Source organism: Mya arenaria, chromosome 16, assembly GCF_026914265.1.
Source record: "Mya arenaria isolate MELC-2E11 chromosome 16, ASM2691426v1".
Classification (NCBI taxonomy): Eukaryota; Metazoa; Mollusca; class Bivalvia; order Myida; family Myidae; genus Mya; species Mya arenaria.
The window spans coordinates 47477927-47490613 of NC_069137.1; the positions used below are offsets into that span (position 1 = coordinate 47477927).

Genomic DNA, 12687 nt, shown 5'->3' on the forward strand with positions numbered 1-12687 from the left:
CACATTGGGACGGTCAGTAAAGGGAACAATTCACTGAGGCTTTTGGGTCAACACTCACAGACAACGTAGATACAGTAATCAATAAATGTTGGGATGACCACATTGGGACGGTTAGTGAAGGGAATATTTCACTGGGTCTGTTGGGTCAACACTCACAGATAACATAGATACAGTAATCAATAAATGTTGGGATGACCACATTGGGACGGTCAGTAAAGGGAACAATTCACTGGGACTGTTGGGTCAACACTCACAGATAACGTAGATACAGTAATCAATAAATGCTGGGATGACCATATTGGGACGGTCAGTGAAGGGAACAATTCACTGGGACTGTTGGGTCAACACTCACAGATAACGTAGATACAGTAATCAATATATGTTGAGGTGACCACATTGGGACGGTCAGTTTAGGGAACAATTCACTTGGGATTGTTGGGTTAACACTCACAGATAACGTAGATACAGTAATCAATAAATGTTGGGATGGCCTAATTGGGACGGTCAATGAAGGGAACAATTCTCAAGCAAAAATTCAAAATCTGAAGATATTTATTTACAAATAATCTATCAATCATGCTTAAAAATAACAATTTTTGACTGTAATCGTATCAAAATACTCCATTTCATTGTTTTCTGCTGAATGTTGTTTGCTTGCATCATTGCTTGGTTGTCTATGACGCCACAGTTACGTATTTGGTTGCGGTGCCGTAATCATTGGACGCGGTACAGACGTAGTTTCCGTAGTCAGCACTTTTAGCGTTGTTTACCACGTACAGGCCTGTAAGAGAGTAAACCAGTTTAGGTTTATTAGAGGTTATGAAGGACTGTCTCTGTCTATTGGCTGCGGTATGACGTCATCCAGCCATGACGTCATGATGATTGAGAGCGATTTAAAAGCCAAACGTGACATGAAATAGACGTAACGCCAAATTCCAGTCACATCTAGATATTAGACTTTAGAAGTGTTGGTAAAAGTCAGTGGAATTTAATGTACCATGGCTTGATATCTAAACACTTTCCAAAGAACTATCTTGGTCCCATTTTCTTAATTATTTACATCCATCATTTGAATAATTTAATCAATGTTAGTATAATTTCGTTTTATTTGTCACCTGAAGAAATCGGATTACCTCGGCCATTTTCCATCGAAAATATATGTACATTTTACATTTAACTACTCTGCAAATAGTCAGAGATTATTTTGATATCATTATATACTACATAGGTAGAATAAAAGGGTTAATACAATTCGTTTTTTCCATAAGTGTTATTTAAAAAATGGAGAACTTGGTCACTGAAAAGGACACCAGGTGAAATTGTTACAAAAAGTATTAAGTTTCAGTACCGCCTCAGACTCAGACATGCATCTTTTGATGAAAGAAAACAAAACACATCTTTATTCCAGTCCTTTTACCAAAAATATGCAAGTATAAGTAAAATATTCAAAGTATATATAACATAGCATAAGATCTACATAAATGCTTTGCTAGAAGGAAAGTTATACTGAAATTAAGATTTACAATTTTGAGTCTTCAGTCTGAACTCTGACTTGGGACTTTTTGTAATCCTGAGTGGCTGACTATGAACAGTTTCAATTCACTTCAGACCCAAGTGGCAAAACTACAATTCTTCATTGCATATTTACCTCCCTTGTAGTTGATTATTGATGATATAAATTGCTAAATTATTTTTTTCTTGATGCTGTCATATTTCTGTAAAAAGGAATAAAGAGAGTCAAATTTATCGGGACTTCCCAATCAACAATGTCTTGTGGATTTGTGTTGATTGCAGCTATTTTTAAAAAGATTTATGCATTTTTGTAACCCGGAAATGAATTTCAACCGCGAAAATTCATTATTTTCTGAATAACATTCTTATTTGACAAAATATTATCAGGATCTCTCAAGACATTGTTGGAGAAGTATTCTGTGGCATTTTGACATAATGACGAAGTACTTATGTCGACAGACTTTTTCGCAATAATGTGAATGCTTTTTGATCCATAATCCGTTAAAATCTTCTTTTTTTAATTTATTCAACTCCTTAATAACCCCAAACATGTCGCCAAAAATAAATGTTTCGACCCCCAAAAAGATCGTTTCTCAATTCCAAACATATGAGTAATTTAATAAAAGTGTTTTTCTGAGTCTGAGACTGGTTTCTTCGGAACTCCTCGGCCATTTACATCAAAAACCACGTCGGATTTACTTGTATGTATATATATGGATGGTTTACAATGTCAAAAATCTTTACATTTTAAATACGTTGCAAGTAGATCGCGTAGTAATTTCAATTTAGCATTTAAACTTTGACTTTACTCTCGGAAATCTTAATTATTCATGCAAATAATTTACTTCACTGGCAATCATTTTAAACTTCGATATACAAAATGCACTTTCAAACACTATCATGAATTAATATTATTTAAATTTTGACGAACTACTTCTACCAGCATTTATTTGAGATTGTTTTCAATGAAAAATGGCCGAGGAGTTCTGAATGGTCTGATTCATGTCAGCTTTTAACTGCATTTATAATCGGGCTGAAATTAAAGAACGCGTATCAAAACTATAAGCTAAGGCAGGTACCATTTTGAGAAGAGCTAGGGGCAATCGACCTTCTTCCGGTTTGTGTTTTAGCAATCGTCACAGAGGGCGATGGATTTCCGGTCGCCTGGCACGTGATGTCGCCACTTCCGCCTAACGCCACGTGCACAACGTCACTTGTGAACGGAGACAAAAATGACGGTTTCTCTGAAATAGTTTTGGGAAGCATATTTATTTGTTTTTTGCATGTGATCGTAAAATGGTCGACAGTAATCTGTTTTTAGATGGTTAAAGGGGGACACATGTTTGGAAGTTAACTCAAAATCGCTCGGAGTCGCGTTCAAACGTAGTGACTGCATGCATATCTTTTTCTATGTCTTCATGTTCTTTCACTCTCATTTTTTAGAGATCTGATAATCATAAATCATTACGCATAGAATGCTCACCCTGGTGTTACAGTAGGAGAATGTCTTTTTGATTTGATTGTCACATCTGCTTCATATACACCTCCTCTAAACGCCAGCTCCACCACTTTACGGTGGTGCAAAGAAAAAGAGCTGTCGACACTTCCGTGGTGGAGCTGTGCCCTATGTTTACATGAACAAACGTGAGTATGGTTTATATTTTATTTGATAATTTAATTTAACGGACATATTTCAAAAATCGGAGAATGTGGTACCGTGTAAGAACACTTCTACTGTAGGCTGGTTACTATTTCGTTTCAATATTGTGCAAACTGTGGTGCCAGGAGCTTTTCTCCCGAATCGGACTTGTGCATATTTTGAGATCTGATTGAATAGCACGTACATTTCGGTGCTTACACGGATGCGAAACAGTGGCTCCAGCTCTTTTAGGAGCTGTGTATAAAAAAGAGTAAATGGCACTTCCGAGCTAGAGCAAAAGAACGGATATCATCGTAAAACTAAGTATGACTCGTTATTTTATCTAATATCACAATTATGAGGGCTTATTTGAGAAATCGGGGAATGCAGTGCCATATAAATATGTTTAATCTTCACACGTATTTCGGTTATTTTGTAAACATATTGTTTGTGGAGTTATAAAACCGATTCTCCCATCAAACAAATGCATGTTTACAAACGAAAGTAGAACATTTTCACCAATTTTCAGCTGAATTTCACTCAAGAAGCTTACATTTAAGATAAAACAGTATTATCGAGTGCTTTTATTTTGTCGGGAATAAAAGTGACCGCCTGTTTACCGAAATAAGCATGTTTATACTCTTTTTCTGGGTTGAGCTGGAGACAAAGTAGTATGCATAACCAGCATAATGTTCAATGAACGATAAATATAGCAACTTTTGTATTCATTGCAAAAGCGTTTACTTTTTATATTACTTCAAGCGCAAAACATACTCGATAGCGCCACCACTAGGGCAACAGCGCCACCACTTTTATAAATATGTGCTTTTTTCTTTTTAAGAAGTGCTTATTAGTGTTGTTGTGTTCAGCATTAGGTACTATACATAACAGCTATGTTTGCATGCGTGAGAATGTTATTACGGGGTGTGTAAGCACCGAAATATACTTGCTATGCAATCAGATCTCAAAATAGTCCGATTCGGGAGAAAAGCACCTGGCACCACAGTTTGAACAATATTGAAACGAAATAGTAACCAGCCTACAGTAGAAGTGTTCTTACACGGTACCACATTCTCCGATTTTTAAAATATGTCCGTTAAATGAAATTATCAAATAAAATATAAATCATAATCACGTTTTTTCATGTAAACATAGGGCACAGCTCCACCACGGGAGTGTCGACAGCTCTTTTTCTTTGCACCACCGTAAAGTGGTGGAGCTGGCGTTTAGAGGCCGTGATATAAGCTCAATTTTAATGATATAGTATACTTTAAATAGCTATCGTACTGTAACATTCACAATCGGCCGCAAGTGCTCTGAAGTCTTTCCCCTTAAGACCTGGAAGGCCGGCATCCCCCGGGTCCCCTTTCGTTCCATTTGCTCCGGGGTCACCTTTTGACCCGTTTATCGCTTTAAAAGGGTCTCCAGCGGGGCCGGCCGTACCGTTGTCACCACGATCCCCTTTCAAGCCGGGATCTCCCTGGAAAATTGAGGAATGTTGCTGAGAAGTAACGGTAACAAAATGGTCCCCAGTGGGACCGGCTATACTTTAGTCGCCACGATTATCTTTCGAGTCTGGCTCTCACTGGAATATACAATCGTTACAACTCGGCAATCTACGGCAAGTTCCGAAATATGATTCAAGATAAACACACCTTTGGTGTGGCCGCCGGCGATCAACTCAACCACTATAAGGCATGTTCTTAAAACTGGTCTGGCCTGGCCTACTGACTCAACATTTTGTGTCCGGCCAGGCCATACCAGGTTTTAAAACATGCCCCATTATAACACTAATTGACCTACGCTAACGTTCACAATGCTCTCAAGTGAATTATTCGTGTCTTAAGAACGCTTTAATGAATTTTCAGGACATGTATAATGTCACTTCTTCTCCTCCCTAAAACGTTATATTATGATCTCTGACCATTAAAAACAAATACAAAAAGTTATCAATAAGGCACCGCGATGATCGACTAATTTAAAAGACCCATAAAATTTCTGAGGTAATATCTAGATAATAGCCGTGGTTTTTCGATTGTGGAAAAAACAAATAGAGGGTGCTGAGAAGTACGGTATCTTAAAGGTTTCCAGCGGGCCCGGCTATTGCTATTACCGGAATTCCTTTGACGCCGTCAGCCCCATCATACCCGGGCGGACCGGTATCTCCATAATCGCCCTTGTCCCCTGGCGGTCCCCTCGGTCCATTATCACCACGTGACCCCTGAAATGGACAAATACCGTTTAAGTTAAACTTCTAGACCACTCTTACATTTCCGAAAAACGACTGCATACATAAAACTGTCGAACCCCGTTAGCTTGAATTCCCAGTGACCGTCGAAAATACCTCGAGCCTCGGTAAAATTCGAGCCATGCCAGACTGCTTTATAAAAATCGGTCCTTTTCATCCAGTTCGAGCCAACGAGGAGTTCGAGCCAAGCAAGTTCGAATTAACGAGTTCAACTGTTGTTTGATAATAGCGCATCACGTAAAATGAACATCATATTCATGCTGTAGTTGTAAATCTTACCTTATATCCAGTGTCCCCTTGTTCTCCCTTATAGCCCGGCTCCCCATTTGACCCAATTGACCCTTTGTCACCTTTGACCCCTGGTAGACCCAGCGACCCTTGCATACCTGGTGGTTTCGGTAATATAAGAATTAAATTGAATGTGCAAAGGCAAACGATAAAACATGATGTGCGCATTGTCAATGGTCGTTTATCAAAGAACTAAAAATATTTTTATTCGGTTTTGACATTTTCAAATCTTTTGAGGTCGCGTCAACTCAGAAAATAACAGTTATCTGAACAAATTTCTATGTCGTGTTGATACATCAGCATGAATAAAAACTGGCTAACTGCTAACACTTTTATAGACATATGAAGGATAACATACCTGGGTTTCCGAATGTCCCGTTGTCGCCTTGTGGACCTGAAGGAAAAATTGGAGTACCATTAACAACTTTATATCATCAGTCAAGGACAATACGCCCTACTTAAGCGTTGTTAAATGTGCCCATGGAAACTAATGGCATGTGTTCGTGGCCATTAATATCATGTGCCCATGGAAACTAATGGCATGTGTTCGTGGCCATTAATAGCATGTGCCCATAGTCACTAATGTCATATCCCCACATTCACTAATGTCATATCCCCGTAGTCACTAATGTCATATCCCCGTAGTCACTAATGTCATATCCCCATAGTCACTAATGCCATATCCCAATGGTCATTCATGTCATATTCCCATAGTCACTTATGTCATATGCCCAAAGTCACTAATGTCATATGCCCAATGTCACTTATGTCATATGCCCATAGGCACTCATGGCATGTGCCCATGGTCATTAATGTGATATGTCCATGGCCATTAATAGCATGTGCCCATGGTCAGTAATATCATATCCCCATAGTCACTTAGGTCATGTACCCATGGTCACTAATTTCATGTGCCTATGGTCACTAATGTCATTTGCACATGGTTACTAAGTTCAGGTTCCTATGGTCATCAATGTCATGTGCATATATGATCATTTATGCCATGTGCCTATGTTACATGCTCAATAAAAATAACAGGCCAGTACCGTAGATTTTTATCACAATGCATTCACTTCTACGCCTCGCAAGGCATTCTGTCAACCTTCACCGATATTTTCCGTTTGTGACATATTTTGTCTATGGCAAAGATAGCTAAAGGAATTTCAGTAGAATCAGGTTTGTAACTTAAAAAATCTATTGATATAATTAACTCGAACTCGTATCCACTTTCAAAAAAATGTAATTATCGAAATCGGTTCGAATCCCGGCCAGGTCACCAAGCCGGACAAGTGGGTTTCCTCCGGATATTTCGGTCCCATCCACAAACACAACACAAGACCGAACTCTCCCGTAACATCTTGTCAACGAAATTTATTAATGTAATATTGTCAGAACGCGCTTCACAATCGTTGTCAACTAAATAAGTTGAATATACAGTCAAACTTCGTTGGCTCGAAGTCCCAGTGACCGGCGAATAACCTCGAGCCTCGGGAATATCGAGCCAAGTGGGAATGCTTACCTTCAGTATAAAGAAATAGGTCTTTTATATCCAGTTCGAGCCAACGAGGAAATCGAGCCAAGCGAATTCGAGCCAACGGGGTTATACTGTAAATGAAATGTTATTGGCTTACCAAAGTAAATGGGACAGGTGTCGTTAGGCGGGTGACAGTACTTTTCAAAGACAGCTTCCTATAAAAAAAGAGATATTTAAATCGACAAATGAGTGTACAAATATACAACATAGGTAGCGAACTTGTAACGCCCGCCGGGAAAAATCCCAACCAACCTAAGACTATTGCTAGTGGAGTTATACGAACATTGCAAAACATGAACGTGGACATTCGATTAGCTGCACGTACCTTAATTTAAAAGTACAAGGTGTAGGAAGATGCGCAAAGGAAATGTACGATGTATTAATATAAATGCACAACAGTCAAACATCGTTCGCTCGAACTCCCATGGACCGGCAATACCTCGAACCTCAGAAAATTCGAGCCAAGCAGGAACGTTTACCTTCAGTATAAAGAAATCGGTCCCTTACATCTAGTTCGAGGCAACGAGGAAATCGAGCCAAGCGAGTTCGAGCCAACGGGGTTTGACTGTATTATGTTTAACTTTTTAATATCAAACGAGTTAAGCAAAAGGTTTTGTTTTTTTGTGTGTTGAAAATATGTCAGCCAATGAGGTTGTATTCTAAGTCAGTATGATGACATGAAGTAATATCTTGATAATTAAGAATCGGCGAAGTGAGCGGAGCCAGAATAGATGTCATTCCGATCTGATCACAGTTTAAAAATAAAAAAAATCTGGCTCAAGACGTAAGCTTAAACAGCCGCCACATAACCGCAATTATAATTGTCTTTTTCCTTTGAGAAATAGACGACAGTGCCGAGGCTCTTAGACCGACATAATACTTTAATAAATGTTTGTATTTTCCGTCAAATCTGCTCTACATGATATGGAGCTACAGTAAATACGGTAATTCTTCGATTCCCGTTGGGCCACAAAAAAGTTCGAACACCATATAAGAATGCTACACTATTATCAAACCTGTGCTGCAAATATAAGGTCGAAGACAAGCGTGCGCTTCCTGGTCACGTGTACTTGGCCTACCGCTGAAAGAAAGATATGTAAATTTAATTGAGTATTTGAATTTAATTAACTAGATTAAGGTATACACTCGGACCTAGACTTGGTTAAGACAGGAGAAAAAGGTTCGTACTTTCGACAGTCAACTCAAGGTGTTATTAAATTCGGATTTCACGAGACACTAGACTCATGATTTCATAATATATAATTCGGAACGAATCGGCCATTTTCCATCGATATTTTGGAAAAGGGCCGAGGTTTTTCGAATGCATAACGCACTATTTTGTTAAATGATGTCAGTCTACAATCACGCAATGATATTGTTTTGGCGAGATGTCAACATAGTGGAAATACGGCCGTATTGCACTGTAGTGGACAACGGACTGCCGTAGTTACGATATATACTGCGTGTAAATTGTTGATGGATATAATTATAATAAGCATGCATAATTGTGATCATTAATATCATCAACTTATAAATATTGACTCAAGTTAGAACAGTTAGAATAACACTGCACTTGTAATGACTGATGTAAGAACATTTAGAACAACCACACCCAGTGTCTGATTCATATGTTGGGACATTAACAATAACCCAGCCCAGCGTTTGACTCGTTTGAGCATATTTAAAACAAAGCCAGCGTTAGCCCTGATCGTCTGACTCGTTTGAACATATTTAAAATAAATCCAGCGTTAGCCCAGTGTCTGATTCGTTTGAGTGTATTAAAAACAAAGCCAGCCTTAGCCCAGCGTCTGATTCGGTTGTGCGTATTCAAAACAAAACAAGCTTTAGCCCAGCGTCTGATTCGTTTGAGCATATTAAAACAAAGCCAGCGTTAGCCCAGCCTCTGATTCGTTTGAGCATATTAAAAACAAAGCCAGCGTTAGCCCAGCGTTAGCCCAGCGTCTGCTTCGTTTGAGCATATTAAAAACAAAGTAAGCGTTAGGCCAGCCTCTGATTCGTTTGAGCATATTAAAAACAAAGCCAACGTTAGCCCAGCATCGGACTCGTTTGAGCATATTAAAAACAAAGCCAGATTTAACCAAGCGTCTGACTCGTTTGAGCATATTAAAAACAAAGCCAGCGTTAGTCCAGCATATGCCTCGTTTGAGCATATCAAAAACAAAGCCAAAGTTAACCCAGCGTCTGACTCGTTTGAGCATATTAAAAACAAAGCCATCGTCAGCCCAGCGTCTACCTCGTTTAAAGATATCATAAATAATCTAGACCAGCATCTGACTCGTGTAAAGACATTAAAAAATATAGACCAGCATCTGTGTGAAGACTTAGAGAACATCTTAGCACAGCAAATAATTGGTGTAAGGACATTAAAAACAACCTAGCCCATCGCATGATTCGTATACGGACATTAAAAACTACCTAGCCCTGCTTCCATCATCTCCGTCATCATCTGATGAAGCTGTGTCGCAACTTCCGGATCGGTACCGAATATGACGTCATCATCGGTAACACTATCGGGTTCCGACTGCCACGGTGTCTCTGGTGTTGTTTCACCAAGCTTGTTAAGAAGTGCGTCAATTTGGTCATTCAGAGCGCTGTCTTGATCGGCAATACTGGTGTTCAGTTGGTACTGGAATAATAAAGGCAAATTACACCAATTCGGAAGTGCCGACTCATTGTTACAATCATTATGTCTGTAAATTGACACATGCCAGTGAATCAAAGCATGGTTATACCACCTCAGATTATGGTAGCCACTATAATGCGTGTTTGGGGGATTTCTTTTAACATTTGTATATTCATTTTGATCCCTAAACGCCACAAGTCGACTGTTTAAAACAACTGGAAAATATATTCTTCAACTTCACAATATTTAACACTGCACTGTTAAATAAAAACACAAACGTTACACATAACTAATTTTAAGCCAATACTTGCTCTTATTGCACTTAAGTGTTTCATGAAAAACTAATTCAGATCGACTTCTGTCAACAAAGCATCGCCATTTTGGAACTACCTAGCAGGTGCCCGTTATCTTTCCGCTCAATATACTTAGCGCTCTGATCTGTCATTATTGGCTAGGAAAACATGAAGTGGGATATGGACGCGTAGAGTCGCCAAACAAAAATCGTTAAAGACTCTAATGCATCAGTCAACTGTAACCTCAGGTCCGGGAGTATACCGGGGACAGCCGCGGAAATGGGCCGTGGTTTTACCTTCCAGGAGGCCCTGCAGTGCCGCGGGAATGCGTTGGTTTTGTCTTCCCGCCAAATATAGCGGGGAATGGGCCTTACCTAGAGTCCCTTGTGTGCGGGGGTATTTGGCGGGTGTTTCACAGTTAGTTCGTCCCCGCAGGGGGGGGGGGGGCTTTGCCCGGGCTTGGCTGGACCGAAAGTCAAAGTCACCACTTTTCCCCGGACCTGGGGGGGGGGGGGGGCGTGGTTACAATTGACTGGTGTATAAAGCAGATGTTTATAGGGACTAATATCATGTGTTGAAGCTGAATCGTTTGTGAGAAAGCAGGCTGGATCTACTTGATCTATTGCTTACATTTTGACCTTGTACTCCGGATATTCTCATTTTACCGAATACACAGTCGTTACTTTCTACCGAGTTCATTTTTCTAAGAAAAACGTTATTTTTTTTAACGTTGATTAATGTTTAGTACACAAGTGGTGCTTTCACCCCATACGTGATGTTAAAGCTGCACTCTCACAGATTTACCGTTTTGACAACTTTTTATTTTTTTGTTTTGGAAAGGGCAATTTTTTGCGTAGATCTCTGCAAACCAATGATATAAGACTGCTGACAAAAAATCAGATCACAGATTTTCATATTTCTGTTCGAAAATTAATGTTTTATGGCTTAAACCGTTTCTAACGGTTTAAGAAAAATGCATAAAACATTTTTTTTTTAACATAAATATAAACATCTGCGATCTAATTTTTTGCCAGCAGTCTTTTATAACTGGTTTCCATGGATTTTCGCAAAAATTGGGTCTTTCAAAACAAAACAAAACATTGTCAAAACATTCAATCTGTGAGAGTGCACCTTTAAGGGTCGTAAAGGACTAGAAGTCAGTTTTAGTAATGTCGCATGCAAATTGATCAATTGACTTTATTTAGTCGTCTGTGGTTTTATAATGATGTATATTGTTTATTTAAAAGCGCGATATCTGTATTTATTAGGGAATGGACCTAATATCAATCTGATGTATTGCTACGCGGCCTTCCCTTGCACGTGAACCTAAATATCACCTTTTAGCTGCTGTAATGCATTCATTCGAAAGATTATTGCTTATTATTTTTATTAACAAATAACTGCTGTGATGTTATGTAATTCCTCAACTCAAGAGAGTATTGCTTGTTGATTGATAATTAATTTACGAAGATATACTTACATTGCTATTCTACCCCCCCCCCCCCCACACACACACAGCCCACGCACGCGCATCCCCACCGTCAGCCCCAACCCTCAACCCCATATAGGGGTACATTAGCATTTGATATATAACCCCCCCACACACACACATACACACACACACACACACAGACATACCCTAAACCAAAAAAACCCAAAGAGAATGGAAAGAAAGAGATTTTTTTTAAATAAATTGTTTAATGAAACACGTTTATCCAATTATTTTCAGAACATACGTTATTTCATCTCCTATCTCTACACATGGACACAATATCAAAGGATAACAAATAATATTGGGTCATTGTATTCAAGAATCACGTATTTTATTTATACAAAATCAGCTCACCAAATAGACAGAGGAAGCTATAAATCCTACGGACATCATGGAACATACGGCCGCCAGAACCGCCACACATCCGACCGCCCGGGTCCGCTCCTGTTCAACCAAACGTTCTTTGTCAGTACGACGCTTCATTTCGGATTAATCACGCGCTTGTGGTTTTAATAAACGTAGATTAAATAAAGTCCAGATTTAATGCGTTTGTGAAACTGTTTTAACTTCTAATTGCATTTGTTTATCTTTGGTAAGGGATCGTCTGTGTCATAAACTCCATAACAGACTTCTTATCTCTGTCACAGTATAGATCCATGGTTGACCTTGCCTACAAGTCTTGAAGACATTTATATGAAATGAACACTAGCCAATCTATGGGAAGGCGCAAACAATCGCCCAAGTTTATATTTGAATTTAATATAGGAAACACATATATCATACGCTTGCATATGCAGCACTTCGGGCTGAATTTTTTGTTGAAATTGTCTTATTCCTCCCGCCAACATTTGAAACCAAGTTAATTTCGTTCAAAGGAAGGATCTCAAGACAAATGGTTACGCCCCTTAGTTACGACCCCCCCCCTCCCTCACATTAACCCTGGATCAGCCCTTGGGAAATATAATATTTCACTCTAAAGTGAGTCTCGAAAAGTGATATCAACATTACTGCAGGGTAACTGCTTGGTTACTGCATGG

The 12687-nt window shown here is 39.1% G+C and overlaps 1 protein-coding gene across 1 annotated transcript; it reads right to left on the bottom strand.

Moving 5' to 3' along the window:
- Window positions 1–534: 534 nt before the first annotated feature.
- Window positions 535–9751, bottom strand: LOC128221818 (macrophage receptor MARCO-like). Its single transcript, XM_052930422.1, has 9 exons — window positions 9658–9751; window positions 8238–8302; window positions 7319–7376; window positions 6046–6081; window positions 5679–5785; window positions 5265–5372; window positions 4439–4631; window positions 2592–2756; window positions 535–781 (listed from the first exon to the last, which is right to left on the bottom strand). The coding sequence occupies exons 1-9, from the start codon at window positions 9686–9688 to the stop codon at window positions 675–677; spliced, it is 870 nt and encodes a 289-aa protein (XP_052786382.1). The 5' UTR covers window positions 9689–9751; the 3' UTR covers window positions 535–674.
- Between the last annotated feature and the right edge of the window lie 2936 nt (window positions 9752–12687).